Source organism: Anoplolepis gracilipes, chromosome 2 (assembly GCF_047496725.1).
Source record: "Anoplolepis gracilipes chromosome 2, ASM4749672v1, whole genome shotgun sequence".
NCBI classification, from domain to species: Eukaryota; Metazoa; Arthropoda; class Insecta; order Hymenoptera; family Formicidae; genus Anoplolepis; species Anoplolepis gracilipes.
Window position 1 is genome coordinate 11,181,551 of NC_132971.1, and position 21,708 is coordinate 11,203,258.

General features: G+C 33.0%; 4 protein-coding genes across 16 annotated transcripts in view; 2 read left to right on the forward strand and 2 right to left on the reverse strand.

Annotated features, from left to right (window-relative positions):
- LOC140663073 (uncharacterized) overlaps window positions 1–14,858 on the forward strand; it is a 64,506-nt gene extending 49,648 nt beyond the window's left edge. For all 11 annotated transcript variants that reach the window (XM_072886946.1, XM_072886945.1, XM_072886947.1 and 8 more), the window contains 7 exons: window positions 6,249–6,487; window positions 7,072–7,600; window positions 8,046–9,579; window positions 11,199–11,966; window positions 12,269–12,435; window positions 12,525–12,724; window positions 13,197–14,858. In XM_072886946.1, coding sequence (XP_072743047.1) covers window positions 6,249–6,487; window positions 7,072–7,600; window positions 8,046–9,579; window positions 11,199–11,966; window positions 12,269–12,435; window positions 12,525–12,724; window positions 13,197–13,235 — 3,476 coding nt within the window. In that variant the 3' untranslated portion in view covers window positions 13,236–14,858. The remainder of the gene's footprint in view (window positions 1–6,248; window positions 6,488–7,071; window positions 7,601–8,045; window positions 9,580–11,198; window positions 11,967–12,268; window positions 12,436–12,524; window positions 12,725–13,196) is intronic.
- Window positions 12,586–17,990, reverse strand: LOC140663077 (uncharacterized). 2 transcript variants are annotated; one of them, XM_072886957.1, is made up of 5 exons: window positions 17,742–17,990; window positions 17,228–17,399; window positions 16,675–17,140; window positions 16,260–16,486; window positions 12,586–12,715 (listed from the first exon to the last, which is right to left on the reverse strand). In XM_072886957.1, the coding sequence occupies exons 1-5, from the start codon at window positions 17,839–17,841 to the stop codon at window positions 12,700–12,702; spliced, it is 981 nt and encodes a 326-aa protein (XP_072743058.1). In that variant the 5' UTR covers window positions 17,842–17,990; the 3' UTR covers window positions 12,586–12,699. The 2 variants fall into 2 exon arrangements, with proteins under 2 accessions (XP_072743058.1, XP_072743057.1); XM_072886956.1 differs by lacking the exon at window positions 12,586–12,715 and adding an exon at window positions 14,827–16,125.
- Window positions 17,991–18,093: 103 nt separating this feature from the next.
- On the forward strand, window positions 18,094–20,207 carry LOC140663076 (germinal-center associated nuclear protein). 2 transcript variants are annotated; one of them, XM_072886955.1, is made up of 7 exons: window positions 18,094–18,360; window positions 18,576–18,767; window positions 18,957–19,118; window positions 19,186–19,437; window positions 19,558–19,698; window positions 19,834–20,023; window positions 20,101–20,207. In XM_072886955.1, the coding sequence occupies exons 1-7, from the start codon at window positions 18,275–18,277 to the stop codon at window positions 20,179–20,181; spliced, it is 1,104 nt and encodes a 367-aa protein (XP_072743056.1). In that variant the 5' UTR covers window positions 18,094–18,274; the 3' UTR covers window positions 20,182–20,207. The 2 variants fall into 2 exon arrangements, with proteins under 2 accessions (XP_072743056.1, XP_072743055.1); XM_072886954.1 differs by having other exon boundaries at window positions 19,834–20,207.
- On the reverse strand, window positions 19,796–21,577 carry Med4 (mediator complex subunit 4). Its single transcript, XM_072886958.1, has 4 exons — window positions 21,293–21,577; window positions 20,736–21,142; window positions 20,474–20,593; window positions 19,796–20,391 (listed from the first exon to the last, which is right to left on the reverse strand). Exons 1-4 carry the CDS (start codon window positions 21,358–21,360, stop codon window positions 20,222–20,224), a joined length of 765 nt encoding a protein of 254 aa, XP_072743059.1. The 5' UTR covers window positions 21,361–21,577; the 3' UTR covers window positions 19,796–20,221.
- Window positions 21,578–21,708: the final 131 nt, after the last annotated feature.

Consider the following 21,708-nt stretch of genomic DNA (forward strand, 5'->3'; position numbering starts at 1 on the left):
ACGGTCTTGGTATCTGTTTTCGAACGAGTTTCGAGTACGTGCGCCAATCTCCTCTGTTCAACTCGGAGCAACTCACTTTTTTTTTTTTTTTTTTTTTTATCGTCAGCGCGGAATTCGCGCACTGATCGAAACGCTGATCGCGGACGCTCCCTTTTACCTTTTGTGTATGTGTACCACATACATATATTGCGCGATATTGGCCCTGACACGCAACACGTGTGTGACCACACCCAGCGGAACCACACGCGTACGTAGGCTTGCCGTAATTTTTATGACCCAATCCCCTGGAACGCTTGTCGAGGGATAGGCTGAGTTTTTTTTTTTTTTTTTTTTTTTTTCATTGTCAAATATTACTTGATATGCAAGTGTCATGAATATTACGGTGTAGTATTTGTCAGATGTATTTTTAAGAGATAAGAAATTAATATAGTTTTACATCCACATTACACTTTTATATAATATAAAAAAAATATGGCAAAAATTTTTATACTGCAATATTTATTCAATATTAATCGCAACGTGCAAAAATTCTTACAATCACTTTTACTAATTTGTTGAAGTATTTTCGATATTTTAATTTTAGTGTAAAATATTAAAAGATAAAAAGTAGGAATTAAAAACATATGTACAAATAAGTGGAAATTGTTTACGTAAATATATATATTTTATGTATTTTTTTTACTCATTATTAAAAATAAAAAATAAAATGAGACAAGAATATCTGACATTTTATAATGAGTTTTCTGTAGAAATATTCGTCAAAATTGAAGAGGCAGAAAACTAATATCAAATAGTTGCAAAACTACGTATGTATGCCAGAATATCTATAAATATTTGAATAAAAAAAATGGCGTGTGTGTGTACTGAACATTTTTTAAATCATAGGTAAAATATCAAGCAGGTATATTAAAATCCTGGACAGTTAGTCTGGGACAGTTCCGGACGTATGACAAGCCCGCGTATATGCATTTTCATAGCGGATTTTCTCATCGTTTGACGTTGCGTTTTGCATGCATATCGGTGTTGGTAAATTTGATCAGTTTTGCATACCTCGCGTCCCGAGTACTGCAAGCTCTGTCAGCATTCTGGAAAGGATTAGAATTATAAAATATATTGCGAAAGATAAAACGACGATAATATAAACGACGATTTGACATATCCTTCGATCAATCTCTGTTTCAAATAAAATTATCTGAATTTTTTCAAAGAAAATTGAAGTTCTAATAATGATTAAAAATAAATAATAAAAATTATTACGAAACTGTTATTGAAAATGCTCGTTTTACTTGTACAATTTACAGCTTGTACATTTTGCTTAATAATTATATGATGGATATTTTGCATATTAATTTAATAATTATAATATAACTATATTCTCAGAATAAAAAAGTTTATAACTTTTTTTTTGTATTGAAAGACAATGCAATATATTTAGAAATTTTTGAATATATGTTTTCGAAAAAAACGAGAGAGAAAAATTGATCTAAAACGGAAACAAATGTAGATCTCTACAAATCCATATGAACAAAAAATGCTATTATTGTAAAAAATGGAATACCTACCGTTTAAACCACGAGAGGTTTCTAGCATTGCAGGAGCTTGTAACCTATTAAAAGAGAGAGAGAAAAATTCTACAAAAAAAAAAAAAAAAAAAAAAATCTCAATAAACCCTCGTGAACTTACAAGTTTTAATGGTAGAGAATAACATTTTCATTACGTAACTCGTACAAATGTGAATTGACGTTATGTGAACATTTACATACGTACGTACATACATATATTAAAATCTCAAATTATGCACTCTGTTATCAAGACTCTTGCAATCTTCAAAGGTTTGTTCGCTCAGTGTACTTAAAGAACTTTCTTTTTGATTCGCATCGTAACATTTTCCATATGCAATTTATTCATATATGGAGGAGATTGACGTGGAGAAATTAAATATTATCGCGATGTCGGTGCGAATGCCAGGTGAAATTCTGAAGCGACGACGGCGCGACATGTCATTTGCCGTGCATTTATAGCAGCGACGTGGATGCATCTATTGTTTAACATCGCGCATTCTCTTCTCTTTATCCTACACGTATTCACGCGTGCAAAACGGGACGCATTCGATCGCATGCACGCGCACGGGATATGATGTGTCGATCGATGGAAAATGCACGTATATTCTTGCTCTTCTCAGCGGGGAAAAAAAAATCGATACTTTGACAAGCGATTATATGAAGTGTAAACGTGAAAAAAAAAACACAAAATTTCTTTTACAAATGTGTGCGTCCCCGTCGAGTAAAATTTATTCGGTTCGAAAATCGAAATCTTTTGCAGATTTTCAAATCTATTATTGCAGTAACATTCATTCAGTATGTTAATGTTGAAATCAGGAATTTATTTCGCTTTCTCTTTAATAACGTTTCTTTATAATTACTTTATTAGCGGTTACAATAGTATATTTTTACATGTTAATATTTTTGTACTCTTCAATATTTGCATTTGTATGCGGGAAAAAAGCAGATTTATAATTGAGTATATTTGAAATGAAAATAATCGTAATTTCTCGGAAATGCAAAACTAGAAGCATTTTTGAAACATTTTGTTTTCATTTACATTGCCATTTTTATCCCTGCTGTGGACATTTATTTACGAATTTGCATTACAAATAAGATAAGAAAGAAAGAGGACAAAGTATACAATTTGCACTTCATTATGTATATTCGTCTAATGAAACTTTAATGAGAACGGATAAAACGCGCAATGATATTCGAAAATAAAGGATGTATACAGCAGACGTGCGCGAAAAAAAAGTACAATAGCTTTTATACTTTTTATCTTCCCTGAGATTTTCACTGAGTAAAAGTCAATTGCAGATTAGTGGGGACAATGAAATCTGTTATTAAAATTAAAATTGTAATATCGAAGGAAACACACACACACACACACACACACACACAAGTATAAGAAAAAGATAAAGGCGATTGTGCACGAGAACAAGACTCGTCAGAATAAAAGGAATCTCGGAAAGCATTTGGTGGCCGCCTCTTCTGAATAGACTTACAACGGAACGTGACGTTCTCGGGAAACGAATTCAAGGAACATTTCAACCAAAAAGTTGAATGCTCTTCGATACTTTCACGAATATATTCGCCTCGCGGACTTTATGTGTGTATATGCTCAAGTGGAATGCATAATGAGAGATATTTGAGTTCGCTGGAAAGACCGGCAACGATTGGCTTTCATACGAAAGTTCTATCGTATTTCCCCATCGGTTTTCTCTCACGTTCTCACATATGCATATTAAAAAACTAACTATAGTTTAAACCATACCTTCTGTCGAGTATATTCTTGCTAGAAACTGAGCGACTTACTCTCATTGTTTAATTTGTTCTATTAATAACGAAATGCATTTTTATGTGGATACATTTGTGTTTATATGTGTTTATATTTTGGTTATATTTCTATAAATAAATTTCTAGAAATATATGACAAACGATCAATATTTGAGCAAATTAAAGATAAAGCGGATCTCCGCTTTATCTCTAAAACGGAGATGGAGGAGAATAATAAATGTCAATTAACCGTAATTGATGAGACTTTTAAGATGCGATTAGTCGTTTAATTCAACATTAATTTTCGCTAACATTCAGTAAGTAAATTTGACTGCGATTTTTTATTGTTTTACTATTTGTCGAATTCTATCTGTAGCGAGAAAGATAGACACGAGAGAAACTGTTAAAGTTAATCGGTGTTAGTGAAATTGGTTCTAAATTTAATTCAACTACGGTCAAAGTTAAACTACGCGGAAGGAATCAATCCTTGACCCTTTTATATCCTTTTATACGCAAAATACCTATAAAATTGTCCACCAGTCATGTAGACATTCTAGCGCAACCACATTTATATATCGAGTCTGTAGTTTTGCTTTTTTTCACCTAAAATAAAACTGAAAACTACATATAATGTTATTTAAAAATTGAAGGCATTTAAAAAAAAATTAAAAATTGAATAAATTAATTCGTAAATTATATTTCTTTATATTATACATATGTAAAGGATTATTATATAAAGGATTTATATATTCCTATGGAATATATAAATCCTTTATATATCCTATGGATATATTAAGAAAGTTTTTCTTCGTTTCTTCCTTTAATATGACATTTACGTGTTGCTTTAATCGATTCACAAAATTGCCATATGAATGGACACGTGCAGGTATCCATGCCAATTGGCAAAAGTGCCGATCTGCATACCGATGGCTTTAATGTATTGCAAGTTGATAAACAACATAAAAGAAGCCAAGTCAAATCATTTTTATTTGACGCGTAAAAGATCGACTGACTTTTTGATTCACAGTCTGAAATTGCAATATTGTTAATCAGTAAAAAGTTAATTATATTTTTTAGTCAATTTTTTTCTTCTCTGGAATTTTTGAAAAATTTTTGACTCACGAATTGTCATTTAAATTTTTGCAATTAGCAAAGACAATATGTTTTTGACAGAAACATTTAAAAATTTGTATCGTTATTTCGGTAGAAGTAATAATTGAAAAAGTAGGCAAAAAAAAAAAATTATGAGACGAATTATATATTTTTGCTTTAAATGCCTTCTTAATTAATTATTTGTTACAGCAAAGTACCTTATTCTATTAATTACATATTAATCAGCCACATCTCATCAATCAGTTTTGTAAATATTTTTATTCTCAAAAAATTAGTTGTGCAGTTACATTAAACGTAAGTACCGATTTGATAAAATCTTATGGATTCGTTGAATCAAACACGTGAAAGCTCAATGTCGTATAAATAACATTGACAGTTTCGAGCACGGATTCGCACGGTTAAAAGATAATGAAAGGCCATAAAGAGGGTGTTCTTGGCTAGACTACAGAGTACTCATGTCAGTACTCAGTACTAAGAGATACGACCGGTTCCATACCAATCTAGAATTCGATAATGGAATTCTAGGTCAGAGCAGATCGCTCTGTACGGCCAATACGGAGTTCCGTGTAGCAATATGTGGTTGGTTTAGCGGTCCATCGCGCGCGTCTAATAACTTTCTAATCTAATATGAACTACGAGAGATGCTATGTGCTCGCGACGACGCTTAAGATACGTCAACGGAATTCACAGAAAGTACATCGCTCTCGGGGAGGTCACACCCCGACATGATGATTAATGCGTCTGTTAATACGACGTCATCCTCCTGGCACGTAACGTAGGTGGTTGGTGTTGAGCGCAGGGTGTATACCCCGGGGACGTCAATTTATGATATTGAATGTCAAAGGCTGAACGCGTAAAAGGCTATCTCGTTCATTTTAACATTTCTGCACAATATTCGATGTATATAGTAATAATTCTACGGAAATACTGTCTAAATTTACGAAAAATTTTACGCAGGATTTTAAATGTATCTAATGAAACTTGACGTGTAAAATAAATAAAATATATGATACGTAGGATTATTTAGCGCATCTAAAACTATATTAAGCGTTAAACATAGGGTAAACTCGGGTAAGATGACCATAGTTTTTTAAAATGCAAAAAACATACTTTTATTTTTATTATTTTTTAATAGTGTTTGGCATATTATCTTCCCTGAAGCTTAAATTACGTAATATTATCGAAATTAAAAGGAAAATATTTAATAGAAATTTTATATTATCAAAATAGACATAAGTACGACATAAGCATTGGCCATCCCACCCAAACTTTTAAGGAAAAGATGACCATAATATTTATAAAAAAAATAGTGAAAACGAAAATAAAAATTATAGGTCATATAACAATTTACATATTTTTATAATTATATGTCTAACGTCGATTACGATAGCTTAATTCTAATTTATTCGACGTTGTAACAGTTTTTAGTGGACAAATGAAAAACTTTGCAGGTAGGCGAAAGTAAAAATATGATATAAGATTCATAATATCGTTATTTCGAATAATGTATGCACGTAAACTAATGTAAATATCAATTATCTTTGATAATGACTAAAAAAGCGCATTATGTAGCGATTATTGAAAAAATTACAGCCTATGGCCATCATACCCTAGTTTACCCTAATATATTATATAGATTAACATAAATAACATTTTTTGAAATGATCTGAAAAGGAAATATACATAATATTTATTCTTTATTCTTATTACGCTTTTTCATTGTGCTATTTCCTTGTTATTCTTCATTCTTACTACTCTTATTTAGTCTCATGATTTTTATTTTATCTTCATTAATTTTATTCCATTCTTTTGTAGCTTCCGATCTGGACTGCATCAGAGCCCTGTTCAATGAGAAAGAGAAGGAGCTTTCGCTGGCTGTGGCAAAGGTCGAGGAGTTGACGCGCCAGTTGGAGGAACTTCGGGGTCGTCAGAATGCCCCTGCCGGTGGTGGAAGCGCCGGCAACGTTGGGAGCGGTCTCGCGGGTTCTACTGGCAACGGACACCTGGCCACCCCGGCTAGCGCCGAGCTGGAGAAACTTAGGAGAGAGCTTATGGTAAGCTCGTGCCATCGATTCTCCATCTCTAGAGAATCGACAACGCTCGTACGGGAATATCATTGTATTTGTCCCATTTTCCGTATGCTAATCGACCATAAAGTACACGTTTCAGTTATAATAGAGTGGCTCAGAACGGCGAGAAATGGGTATAAAAGATTTAATTAGAGAAACGTAAATAATAAAGTGTCGAAAGAAAAAGAGAAATTTGATTTTTCCGCTATATATACTCACTGAATAAAATTTAATCTATTTAATCTATTGACGCAGTTATTTTTCGTATACGATATTCCTACCATCTTTTTACAATAATATTCCTACCATATTTTTTTAATAAACTTTTATTATATCAAAGATATTATAAAATAAACTTTGAAGAAAAATGATGAAAAGCTCGTCTCTTTGTTGTAATTCATAATTGCATAATAGTAACTGATTTTATATTTATAAATATATATATTGATGATTGAAAATGGAGCAATGACATTTCGATATTCGCGTGCATTTCGAGGGTAGGTATATCTAAGACAAAAGAAATGTTACTAGTAAAATATATATATACTTTTATGAATTTTTGTGCATAGTATCGCAACAAGATGAACGAACAGCAAAATCAAATGGTGTCCCAACAACGTCAAGCTCTGGCTCAACGGCAGGCCGAGATGGCATCGATAGACGCGCGAATAGCTCAGCTCCAAAGTCGTCTTCAGCGGAAAAGAGCATTAAATCAGCGGTTGGCGCATCAACTGGGTCCAAACGGTAGTGGCGGCGGACGTGGCGTCGTCGGCGGCGCCAACAACGCGGGATTCTCGGACACGAAGCTCGACGGCTTCAACAGCGGCGGCAAACTAAGACCGACCGGCAACATCGCCGCGATCGAGCCGTATTCGCACATACCAAACGACAACGATTTCAATCTGAACAAAAACGACCCCAAGTACCAGACACTGCCGTACAACACCAAGTTCACGGTAAACTTCAAGACCATAGAGGACGACGTGAACAAAAACAAGATACAACACTCGGCGAGCGCCTCCCAGTTGGGACAGCGGCCGACCTTTCAGCAATACGGACACCAAATCGTTCACAGTCAGTCGCAATCGCACATTCAGGGTGAGTACTTTACTTTTTAGCACAATATATTACAGAGTATAAACGAGTGCAACTTTCGTGGAAATTTAAAGTCGATTTTTACCTTAAAGAAAATATAGTTTTCGAATCATATTTTATTAATTAGATCTAATTGTTCTTTGAAATACTTTGTATACAGTAGTATCACATTTTCGACGATAATAAGTTGTCTACGTAATTGTTTCAATTTTATTTAGAGCATATACATTAAAAACACACATATTAAACAATTATTTAGAATTATAATATTAAAATTGTTTGAAATATATACAAACAGAGACTCTTATTTCTGTCAAAGTAATTAATTTCTTCAGAAGCGTTTGTAAATTAATAATAAGCCTTTGTACTGTAAATATAAAATAATTATTTAAATAACGTAATATTAATGCGATTTTAGGTGAATCTAATAGTCGTCTAAAATGTTTAGGGCAATCTCAATTACTAGGAAGCAATCAGCAGCAACAACAGCAGCATAATCAAAATCTTGCTAATCAACCCGCGACGATTCAATCGAGTTGCACGTACAATAATAACAATAACAACAATAACAATAGTAACAATCTCATCAGTAACGCGCACAACTTCAGTCCGGACAATTTGTCGCAAGGTCTTCGCCTTCATCAAAACCATCAACAACAACAACAATCGCAGACACAACATCAGAATAGTAACGTCCAACAGAAGCAACACAACGTGACTGGCGGCACATCGACGACATCGAATGTCGTCGGTGTGACCGTTCCGTCGATCACGCAAGTCGCACAGAACTCTCATCGGAATCTACAACAGACCGTAAGTGGACATCAGAAACCAGTATCGAGTGTGGCGCCGAGTTTTTCAGTCAAATCACAGATCTATCAAACCTCTTCGACTAAGATTCATCCGGTGATGCCGCAAACGTTAAGTCTATTGGGTCGCGGACATAACAATAACAACAACAATAATACGGCGCAAAATTACATCGGCAACAATCAGCAGCAAGCAACAGTGACCACGCAACTCCAATCCAATGTCGGAAATCAAGAAGCGAATTATAGACACGGTTACTCCGCTGTCCAACAACAGCAGCAGCAGCAACAATACCCTAATCAGACGGCTGGTATTCACGCATCCTCGCCGGCAGCCGTCTATCAGGTTCAGACTTCGTCGAATCTCACCGGTTTTCATGGCACGGTCGCAACGACCTTTGGCAATTCTTCCCAGAAGTACAATCAATCCCAGGTACCGAATTCTACCGATCTCGTACAGAACCAGGATCAGAACCAAGTATTGAACAATCAAAAGGTCAAGTTTGAGTCGGGCAAAAGTCAGGATAAGTTTGAACACGCATTATCATCCAGTAATAAACATGAACAACAGCAGCAGAATAGGTATGATCAGAATCTCACGAGTAAATATGAGTCCCAGCAACAGAGTGGTAAACATGATCCAGTCGGAATTCAGGCAAAACACGAGCAGCATTTGCATAACATCAAATACGAGTCCAATTGCCAGAATTCACAACAATATGGTAAACAACACGATCAACAACAGCATGAAGGAAGAGTGCCACTTAAGTATGATCATAATCCGACTTTCAAGCATGAGCCTTCAAATACTAGCCAGTATAAGACGGAGCCGAACAAGTACGAGAGCAGCGGTCAGAGCAAATTTGAAACGATGCCGACCAAATATGAGCCAAATTCCACAACAAAGCATGTGGTCGATCACGTAATCGCCAAGTTCGAAATTCCTGCGAAAACGTCGTACGAGTTTGACAGCAGGGTGACGACTAAGAGCAATGACGGCGAAAGAAAGAATTTCAATGAGTCGCGAATGGATGACAAGACAAAGCCGGCATTGCCGCCGAAACCGAGCAAACCCAATCCACCACCAAGACTGACTCATCATGAGAAGATCGATGTGCCGTCATCCGAAGGCATCAATGAGTGCAAAATGGCCAATGCGAATCTCAATTTGAGGTTTGTAAACTTCCAATTTTAAATTGAATATGTCAATGTGTAGAGAAATGAATTTTTTCATGATCGAAATTCCCAACATTTTAAACCGCCTTAAATTCAAATTTTGAAGAAGACTAATAACCTTTTAAGATAAAAGAAATGAATAATGTGATTTATTCGTCAAGATTAATTTGATTGGTATGTATATAAGACTTGAGAGTTATGGGATTATAATTACTTTTGTGTACTAAATTCCTCTTCAATTAAAACGTATCGATGCAAGACATGTGATTGCTTATTATATAATAATGTTTCAATCACATCAATTACTAATGATGAGAATAATTTTTTTCTAATTAGACATACTTGAAAAAGATTTTTAAAAAACAGATTTTAAAAATGTAGATAGGAATCATGTTTATTTCACTTTATATGCAAATTAAACAAACAAACTATTGTATAATTTTAAACATACAAAATCTTCGCATCGTTAAAAATATTATTTATTTATTTTTAATTTAAACGTTTTTACGTTTTTAATTTTTAATTTTTTTTTTTTTTTTTTTTTTTTTTGTTATCCGATGAAATATGTGCTACATATAAAAATTTCACGTTGTGTTAAAAATTGCACACATTATTTATGTTTAATTTAAACATTTTTTATTATTTTTCTTTTGTTATTTGATGAAATTTGTATATATGTATGTGTGCAAAAAGTTTCATTCATGTTACAGTTCTAGGTATGTGACAAGTTTTATAAATCCTCCCCTTTACACTCTCGTCTCTTCGCATCCCTTTTCATAAAGTTACGAGGCCATCGAGGAATTGATCGAACGATTAGCGCGAACTCAAACTACGGAATGACAAAACGATTACTGGGTTAATTATAAATGTTAATTAGTTCGCGATCGATTTGGCGAGTGAATCAAAGCCTCTCTCTCTCTCTCTCTCTCTCTTTCTCTCGAATAATAGACACCGAAATAGAACCGCTGTGTCCGCGTGTGCCGTGGAGATGACGCGGGCCCAAACTCGCCTCTTAGTGTTCACGAGTTCTCCGAAGTCAGTACACGCTAGTGGTACGCGTGATCAAGTCAACATTCAGTCAACGACTTCAATCGTGCACGATCAATCGCGGAATGATCCTCAATTACGCGGCCATTAGTAATATCTGTCTATTGAATGGTCAATCTTGATAGAACAGACTGAGCGACAATTAGTTCAAATCGTGACCTTTATGCCCTTTGCGTTCTGTATGCCGAACGATTTCAAACAATCATTTCGGATTCGAAAAATCTTGAATGGGATTTCAGCATTGCAAATTATATTCGGTTTCCCTTTCGTCGTGGGTAAAAAATCGTAAGTCTTTCTCGTCCGAAATAATATATTTCTCGTGCAATTTTCCATTACATTTTATTTATTATCTTGTATCGATTCTGTTTGTTTTATAACTGTGTTACATAAAAAAAGTGCTACAAATTATTTTAATTAATTTTTTGAATTAATATTATTTTTAATAGGACGAAAATAAAATTATTAACAACTATCGCTGTCAATCCGTGTGAATGCTAATGTAATGCTTACTGAGTTTTTAATATTTCAAATTTAATTTTCTAATCATTTACATCTAATCTCGTGTATAGGTCAGATAAGGACGAGGATATACCGCCAATTCCCACGTCGGAACCACCGGAATCTCCCACGGAGACACAGCTGGCAAATCATCAAATCATCAAGGCTCGGCCGCTGACTCTGAAGAAAGCACCGATATCGGAGCAGCCTAAGCTGAGATACAAATCCAATGTTCACGTATCGATAAATCGACGAATTGAAATGCCCCCAGCTTTCCTGTTCCCGGAAACGGAAATTCCAGCGGATCTCATGCAGACCGAACAACAGCAGCAACAGCAGCAACATCAACAACAAATTATCGATACCACGGATAATTGTAAAAGTTCCGGTATAACCGACGATATTGGTGACAGCGAGAAACTAGAAGAAGCGGATATCATCGATGCTCTGAATGTCATCAACATCGAGGATAAACCGTCGAAAATGAAGACGGATTCGGAACTAACTGGCGAAGTGGAAATAGACGGAGGCAAGATATCGGAAGTGATGAGGAGGAAAAAAGGAAATCTCAAGTCGTCGAGCACGACAGGGAACGGAAGCGGTAAGGTCAATTTGTCCAGGCGGGTGTCGTTCGATCCGTTGGCGTTATTGCTCGACGCTAGTCTCGAGGGAGAGCTTGAGCTCGTGAAGAAGACCGCAAAAGAAGTTGCGAATCCGAGCTCCGCCAACGACGAAGGTATCACCGCTTTGCACAACGCTATATGTGCCGGTCACCTCGAGATTGTCAAGTTCCTCGTAGAATTTGGCTGCGATGTCAATGCTCAGGACAGTGACGGATGGTAAATGGAATGATAATTATTTTTAGTAGCTGCGTAAAAATAAATTTGATAAAATTCTGATAAATAAAACTCTAATAGATATGAAATTCGAATTCTTTGATTAATTTCATATAGATTTTACTTCAACGAAATTTTAATTCGAAGCTTAGATAGGCATGTAAAAATTTATAATGTTAATGAAAATTAAAAAGATTTTAAAAAAATATTATAATTTTATATATATATTTTTTATCTTTAACAAATTATTAAATTATTTGCAAGATCTGAAGTCTCAAAACTTATATCTAATATTTTTCGTATAGGACACCGTTACATTGTGCTGCTAGTTGTAACAATCTGTCCATGGTGAGATTCTTAGTCGAACATGGAGCCTGTATCTTCGCGACCACTCTTTCGGATCACGAGACCGCTGCGGAGAAGTGCGAGGAAGACGAGGAAGGCTTTGACGGATGTTCAGAGTACTTGTATAGTTAGTATCATCGTCATCGCACATTTCAATGTCGATAATAATTAAACACGTTTATGATACAAAAATTTAATCTTATTTTTCATGTACAGGTGTTCAAGAGAAATTAGGAATCATGAATAACGGTCAAGTCTATGCGGTTTTTGATTACGAAGCGCAACATGCCGATGAACTCTCATTGAAGAACGGTGACTCCGTGGTTGTACTTCGAAAGGGCGATGATAACGAACGAGAATGGTGGTGGAGCAAACTCGGGCATAAGGAAGGCTATGTACCTCGGAATCTATTGGGGGTAAGCGTAATTAAATGAGGTCAATATAATCTTACTCAGAATTGAGTAAAATATGTTAATTTCTTTTTTGTTACAAATTATATTCGTAATAAAATAAAACTCTTCAAAAAATATATTTTATCTAAATATGTAAATTGCTAAAGAGTAAATTTTAAAGATAAAGAAATAAATTTCAAGTACATTTTGCTTACATACACAAAAAATTAAAATATTTCACAAATAAAAAATTCCAAAGAACAAAAGTATAAATTTTCTATAAAATTTTATAAGATATTAAAGAAATATAAAATTTTAAATATTGAAAAAGTTTTACATAAACGTATAAAAATTTAGAAATTAATACTTTTAAAATATAAGACATCAGAAAACCAAATTTACAATATTAAAATATTACATAATTTTGTATTTTAAAATATTTCCAGCAATTTTAATAAAATGCACGAAACAAATCATGTTATATTGTATGTTTCAGTTATATCCCAGAGTGCAACCAGTGAAAGCGGTTGATTAAAGAGTTTCGTGCTCGCAGAATATCCAACGATTATTACAGTATTCGATTTGCAGCTTTATCTTGTTAATTGTTATTACACGACACATAGGCACATTAGTAGCGTTATTTAATAGTATCATATTTTTATCCGGAACGGATACGGATATTGCGAAGCGGGATTCTACCAAACATTTTAACAGTGTAATAATCTCTTAATTTTACAAAATAATTTTTTAATGACTTAAAAGGAGATTGCGTCATTGTGAGTTTTCGATCAGCGGACGATTACAATTTGCTATAATCCACAAATTGAACGATCGCGCAAACATATTCGCATTATTGATGATGTATATAACATTTGTTTGAATATGTATCTCCTAATGACTTTTTTCCGCATTATTTCGATATAATAAGGACGTTTTAATGACAGATTGTATGTACAATTCTATTGGCCGGTATTTATCCGTTTTTATCGCATTTGTCAGGATAGTCGCATGCGCACATTCTCACTCTTTGATTCGAAAGTTTAATTAAGAATTAATGAACTATTTCGTGTACACACAATTGCAAGCCATTAAATCACTTATTATATAGCATTCTATCTTTCAAATGGAAGAATTTTATCTTTTTATTATATACAGGAAAGCTGTCCTGTAATTAGTGAAAGTGCATGCATAGCATTAAATCTTGTGAAATTTTGAATCAATTTTTATTAATGAAAATATCGCATTTACTAAAGAGAGATGTAAAAATAAATAGTGTGGAAATTTCTTTTTACTGTTTTATTTTAAACATTATTCGTTGTTCAATGTAAAGTCTATATATACATAATTACTTTTGTATTTGTACAAAATTGTAATTTAGGATAAGTATTATAAGAATTGTAAATGTTGAAATTTGATAAGTGTTGTAAAAAGATAATATTTTAATTTCTCTCGCGACGTCTTCGCTGAAGGATTGACTCGAAATTTCACAAGCGCTATATGTCCACTTTTCCTCGATTTTTCCGGATGTTTACGATTACTCTTGTAATGCGCGAGCATCGCCTAAGAGTTTTATCACTTTAATTTGCTTCACCTAAATGTTCAAGTTTAGATGAGGTCAGATTATATCGTTACGTTATTTATCTAGGAGATATTATCGAAAATTCTTCGGATTTCTTTCATTTTTTAAAATCTTTTTTTGGAGCTGTTCCTAAATGACGCGTAATCTTGCCAATACGCACGATGATCGATACGAGATAGCTTTTCGAATGACGATGTGCAATTATATGAGAAACCGTAAAATTATATAGGATATATTAAAGAAATATATATAGATAATGTTACGATTTTGATTACGCTCTTAATTATACTAGTTTGATTCGACAATGGCTAAAACGTCATGTAATACCTAGAGCATCTAAGATAATGATTGTTTCTCGACCGAGTATAGCGCTATCAGAAATTTTCTAATCATCTTTACGTTGTGCTCTTGCAATAGATATGTACAGGTGTGTGATATATACGAATACGAATCGCTTAGAAGATTTCTGATTGCTCGTCAAGTGAAATATGTGCCTTTCGAAAGTAATAAGAAATATATAAGAAAACACACACACACACACGATATATTATGACAAATAAATTGTTTTTAATAAAAAAATACATTTTTTCACATTAGTCCATTCCCTCTCAGGCATCATTTACAATAAATATATTATAATTACGATATAAATATGTAATAATCCTATAATTATTGTTACATTGGTTGTGAATAAAATATTCTCACAACATGCGAAAGTATCATTTGATATAATGACTTTGAGAAGGGCAAGGATCTAAAATATATCAAGTTATGATAAAAAAAACTAATTGCTATACAACATAACATAAAACAGTGTTTGGCTTCTTGATATAAAAACATGCCTTTAATTTTATGTACACTGAAATATACATCTTGTTTGTACCGCTAAACTTGTATGTGTGCATATCTCTCTTTTTTTATATATGAGAGGAATATATAATTTATATAAAGTAGATTTAAAATATAAAAACGCGTATGAAAATAATTTAACAAAATTATGATATAGTTTTGTACAAGTAATCCAGGAAAAAACTGTACTTCTGAGAATTAAAGTTACATTCTTCTTATTGATATACTCTGATAAATATAACAATTATCAGTCTTCTTTCGAAGAAACATCTTTCAATATTTTACTAAGTTAGTGTTAAGTATTAATTAATATTTTTTTGTAATAATTTTATTCACTTTTCTTTTTCATATTTTTTACCATGTGCCTAACAATTTTTTCCACTGGAAAATTTAAATTGAATTTCTTTCTTATATTTTAAAACTAATAGTTTTTAAAAAAATAAAAAAAAATATCTATTAAAGAATATAAAAAGAAGTAAATAATCTATAGTTTAGAAGGCTTAAAGAGAATGTTAATAATAATTGGTTTTATATCAGCCAATGTATCTAATAGCGGATGAGACATATATTAGTTACATTTCATATATGTTATCCGCGTGTTTGTGTGCCTATGTAGCATAGTTGAGAGACTGAACAAATATATAAATATAAACATATTTATGTTTACGTCAATGTACATGTATAGGATGATGGTTTAAGATATATTTAATGTGAAGATGACAAAAAACTCTTTTCCACTTTTTATTTTTAAAATGGAATCGTCTCAAATGACTTTTTCACTGGTTAAGTCTACTTTCACCCTGCATCTTAATGTATAGGGCTGATATGTCAATATTAGTTTAGCTATTACTATACCAACGTCTTATAAATATTTAAATAAAATTATTAAGTGTAAACCATATCAAATAGAAAAAAGGCCTAAGCTTCATGTTTTGCTTCCTTTGCCATTTGCAAACAGATTTGAAAATCTTCGCATTCCTCGACTATGGGTTTAAGACTGAAAATAATTAATGCTCAAACCAATAATCTTTGAAGCGTACATTAAGCTTGATATAAAACTTCTGTGATTACAATCTTATAATAGAAAAAAAGATAGAGGAAACTTAAAAACAAACTGCCCATTGTACATACCTTTCAATATAAATTTCCAGAGTTGATATCTCAAATTTCCCTCTTCTTATAGTTTCAGCACAAAACTGTGACAAACTTTTAAAACATTTACATGTGATATCACAAGAATCTTGATTCTCCCACTTGGGTAATTCTTTAACGATTTTCCATGCTTCTAGTACATAGTGCATCAACGAGATCCAATGCTGGGATTCTTGCAATATTCTTCCCTGATCGATCAAAGCTTTCTAAAAAAATAAATTGCAAGACAAGAAAAATTAATCAACTGTTGCTATCTTTTAATCTTTAACAAATTGATAAAGTTCAACAAATAAAACTTAGTAAATGATTAAATTTTTATCATCAAAATAGAAAATAAGAACAAAAATTTTTAAATATATATTTGAAAAGTAAAAATGTTTAAACAAATATAAACCTGAAATGCATCAAGATGTATGTGAGTGCAACTGTTTGCAGATTCATCTCTCAAATTGGGAGAAAATATGAGGTTGGCATAAATATTTTGCCTCAAGATAATCAATTTCTCAATGAATGGTCGAATATCCGTCTCTGATAGTTTCTTTGAAAGAATATAACGAAGCTTTTCGTTCTCGCGTAGAGTACCATCTTCCTGTGCATATACCAACTCCATAATCAACCGTACCAGTTGCTCGTGACTAAGATCTCGTAAACTGTTCACTAAATTATCATCAGATCGCTGCCTCTGCATGTTTGCAGCATCTAATGACATTCGAGACAATAATGCTTTTTTACTTTTCGACGTAGAAAATTCAGACTGATGGGTATCGCCAAGAGAGAGTCTCTTTTTAGCCGCATTTTTTAAAGCCATATTTGATGTCGATGGATGACTTTTAATTGGTGTATGGTCTTTGGAATTCAAACTGATCAAAAAGAGAAAGATTATCAAATTTATTTAAAAACTTTTTTGACAAATGCATGGTGCAAATTAATAGATACATTATAGATACCTAAGCAAACCATGTCGCTTATATGTTTTCAGCTCAGGAGACCATACTATGGACTTGCGTCGACCTCTCTTTTGAATAATAAGTTCATCCGGACTCTGTGGCGAGTTCCAACCATCGGGAAGTCTGTTCAACCAATTCTGCACTGTTCTTACATCCATGTTGTGAGACGTGGCTGAAATATATTTGGACAAGATATCAAAACAATTTTTTCAATGTATGTATCACAAATCAAATTTTCCATTAAATAAACGAAGTATTAAAATTGTGTGCACGCGTACATTCCTACTTCTAATTATCTATAAATAAAGAGATTTATTTTCAAGAGAAATAAATTTTAGGGTCGCGATATCCATTAGGGATTAGAGAGCTCAATATTTGAGGTTAAGTCTGAAAAATATCATATTCACGTGAGTTGAACATATACCGAGAAAGCATTTATTTATAATTGGACACAACGATTAGGTACTAAGACAGAAAAACGACATGACATAATGACATTTGGAGTGTAAAATACCTGGTAAAGAATTGGCGGGAACTGTCATCGAACCCTCTGAACGCCTTGTTCGTTGGGAAGGTTCCTGCACGTCTCGGAGTTGTCTGACAGTTGCACTCATCGCAATAATATTCTCAGGTAATGTTTCGAGTTTTTCAAGTACCCTTAGCGAAGGGTTTCAGTCACAAGATTCAATGAAGCGTCTGTCAAAATATGTAATCAAATCCCACTGATCGGTGTTGTTATACAGACCCAAGTTTTCACGCGCGCGCGTGACGTAACAGCAGCTAAAAAGGGGGCCGAGGGAGGGGGAAGACGCATTGTTTGGACTACGTTCCACTTGACAATTTCAACGTTCTCGAGCGTCATTTCCGTCCTTGTTTAATTTTCGATGACCAACAAGGGTAAACAAAGACGAAGATGATGCTCGCGAGCGTTGCAATCGCCAAGTGGAACGCGTGCAGAAAGATCGACCAAAGATCAAAGGATGTAATTTTTTTACATATGTGTTTGTTATAAACAAAATATTGTCACACTTCGGAGCGTACGTACATATGTACACAAAAAATGCAATAACGATGTCTGTCGAGCCAATAATAGGAAGATGTCTTTTAATGTGTCCAGAAAAAGAGCGACGAATGTAAGTTTCAATGTAAAAGATTCACAAATAAAAAAATATGCAATATTTTTCCACAAAACCAGAACGAGCATTCTGTGTTTGTAGCTAACATAATTATAATTACAATTTTAGATCCATTATTCTATCCATTTGTCAGATATATGAAAAACTTTATATGAAATTATAAGATACAACGAGAAGAATAATATGTAATTTTCTTATTTTACATTTTTTAGGAGAGAAAGAGAAGGTCTGTTACACAAATATGAGATTAATGAGAAAACAAAACACGTGAAAAAGCATGAGGCTGATCCTGCCAAAATTATAAAATGTTTTAGTCGCTCTGCTGCTGGTCAAGATATGACAGATCCCTACTCGTTACGTCCACCACATGTATTATTAGCCACTATCCGATATTTATTCACCGAGTAATTTCAGCCATTTCTTTAAATATGATATATCCATCACAATATTATATTACTAATTTTATTATTACACTATTATTATTAAAAAATACAGTTTCTTTCATCTCCATAAAATATTGATTCCATGAAATATTGATTATAATAGGTAATCAGATTATTATTTATGTAAGGTAATGCATAACAATGTTCTAGGATAATCATGCGAACGGATTTAGATTGGACGTTAATATATGATTTCGTATTTGACCGACTGCGATCAGTGCGACAAGATGCTGTAATCCAAAGAATCGATGTTACTTCAAATATTCTCCTTCTAGAACCAATCGTCCGATTCCATATTTATGCTGCACAGAGGTACGATTTGATCAGCATACATTACATATACATGTTTGGCAAGATATTATGAACAAATCCTCTCTAGGCTCTGTGAAAAAAATATTTCGGAATTTGATGCAAAAATAAATAATAAACATTTATTAGAATGTATCAAACATTTACTTGTATTATATGATGAACGAGATCATAAAAATACAAATAATATAGAAGTTCATGAAGAGCTCGAAAAATTGGCATTGAACGATAGTCGATCGGAGATGGAAGCTTTATATATTCTTCTTCATATTGGAGATCAAGAGGCTTTAAAAAGAGCTCTTACACTTTCTTCAGGTCTGAAGTAAGTTGTTGGTATTATATTAAAGTCAAAAAAAGCTTATTAATATAAGCATTCATATATATTATAAAGTATAGTACATGATGATATTAATTTCTAACATATTTTTTTATGTTTGAGCAGAAATTCATCAGCAATTCAATTAGCTACAAAGATATCACTTGCTTGGTACTTAGGAAATTATGTTCGTGTTTGCTATCTGGTTCAACAATTACCTCCAATATTGGCTTGTGCATTTTTTTGTAATTTACAGAACTTCAGAAGGTATATTTTATCCTTTAGTTTTGATTATTATATGTATAAGAAAAAAAATGTGATTGAATAACAATATTTGAAGTTCCATAAAATAACTATTTATAAATTAATGAATTTCATAAATATATATTTTTTTTATTTCAGAAGTGTTTTACAAATCATGAGTTTTGGTTATAATAGCAAAGTATTGACATTCCCAGGACTAAAACTACAAAAACTTTTATTCTATAAAGACATAAATAAAATGCAGGCAGATTGCAATTTATTCGGCTTGGCATTTATTAATGAAAATGTTTTATTTCAAAAATCACAATTTAATAAACAAGTTTTGCAAGTTAGTACAAAATTCAGAAACAGTGTAATATTTTTTTATATTCTTCGTTTTATCATTTTTTTTTTTTTATGTTACAGGCCAATCCTGAGATGTATTACACTTCTGCCACGTTACATAAATTAATACCAAAAATTCTGTTGGAATGTACCTCTAATTAGTAATAAATGTTGATATACTCTTTTAATACAGCATTTACATTTATTGAGAATCACTGGACGAGCTACTCGACGAATCTGTAGACATAACTTCAACATCTTCGGTTTCTTGTTTATGTGTATTCACAGCCACACTGCCTTGCCCACTAACAGACATATGAATCTCTCCCGATGGATGCCAAGCAAATTGATTTGATTGTGATACAGGTGGTTCTGATATAACAATGAGAAGTCTTAAAAGATTTGCTCATTTTAACTATTGATTTAAACATAATATATGTAAGATATTTTTTACCTCCAGCAGGATGTCCTGCCCTATGCAAATCAGATGGTATACCTGGATGTGACCCAAGTAATTGTCCATTTAAAGGTAAATCACTTAATCGTCCCAGGTATCCTAATCTCATTTCAATATCTGTAATAAAAAAAAAATACAGAATTTATAAAATTATATGGTAATAAGATTATTATAAGCAAGAGAAAAAAATGTGATACAAATATTATTTATATAAATAAGTATAAATAAAAATTATATATATAAATAAAGAAATGTATACCTGTTGGATATGGTCTTCTGGGATCTCCTTGCTGCCATGTTAATGGTGCACAAATTGCATTGGTTGCACTTATCCTATGTGCATATTTAATAAGCTCTTCCGAGGGAACGGGTCTTTTATTAGCACGTGCAATAGATTGTAATTTTTGTTTTGCTTGATAAATTGCGGTAGCTAAGATCTGCTCTGCCTCTTTTAATTGCCTTTGCAATTGCTGAATGTCTTGATCCTGTCTTTCTACTTCAGCTTTTAAAGCTTCCATCTTTAGATTGATCTTGGCTTGCTCGGCAGCCCGTTTCAATGTCGCCTTTAATTCATTATCCTTGGCAACCAACAATTCGGTTAGCTGAGCGTGCTCTGTACTAGAGAGTTTCGAAGGTTTTTGAGCGATTGTATTTTCTATCATTTCTCTGAAAAAAATAACAGAGTAATATATTTATATAAATCACAAATTACATAAATTGAAGGTATATAAAATTTTATTTCAACATTGTTTGAATATAATAAATTCCGCAGGGTAACTGCTGTCAGATTTTACTCTTAGTATAAATACAACTTACTTTGCTATTAATTCAATATCGTCTACTAATGATAATAAAACTTCTCTCGTACTTCTGCTCGATGCCATTATAAGTCGTTGTTTAACAAATTGTTTAAAATGAGCACTTTTTAATTGTCGATATATAATTACAATGTAACAGCATTCATATCAATTGTAATATGTAATATCAACACTTTGATATATTTTTTCAATAAAATACCGAATACGAATGTTCTAAATCTAAACAAACGTTCCGAAAAGCATCAGCTGATGTGCTTTGACGTGACTTTAAAAATACATACGCACAATTTGCGTCAATTACAGTCGGACCTCTTAAGGTGCCTTTTCATGTTGACTCTTGACGCTCATTTTTGGCGTCAAATCAGATCACTTGATCAAAATTGACGAATTGGTATTTTTATTTTTGGTCACGTG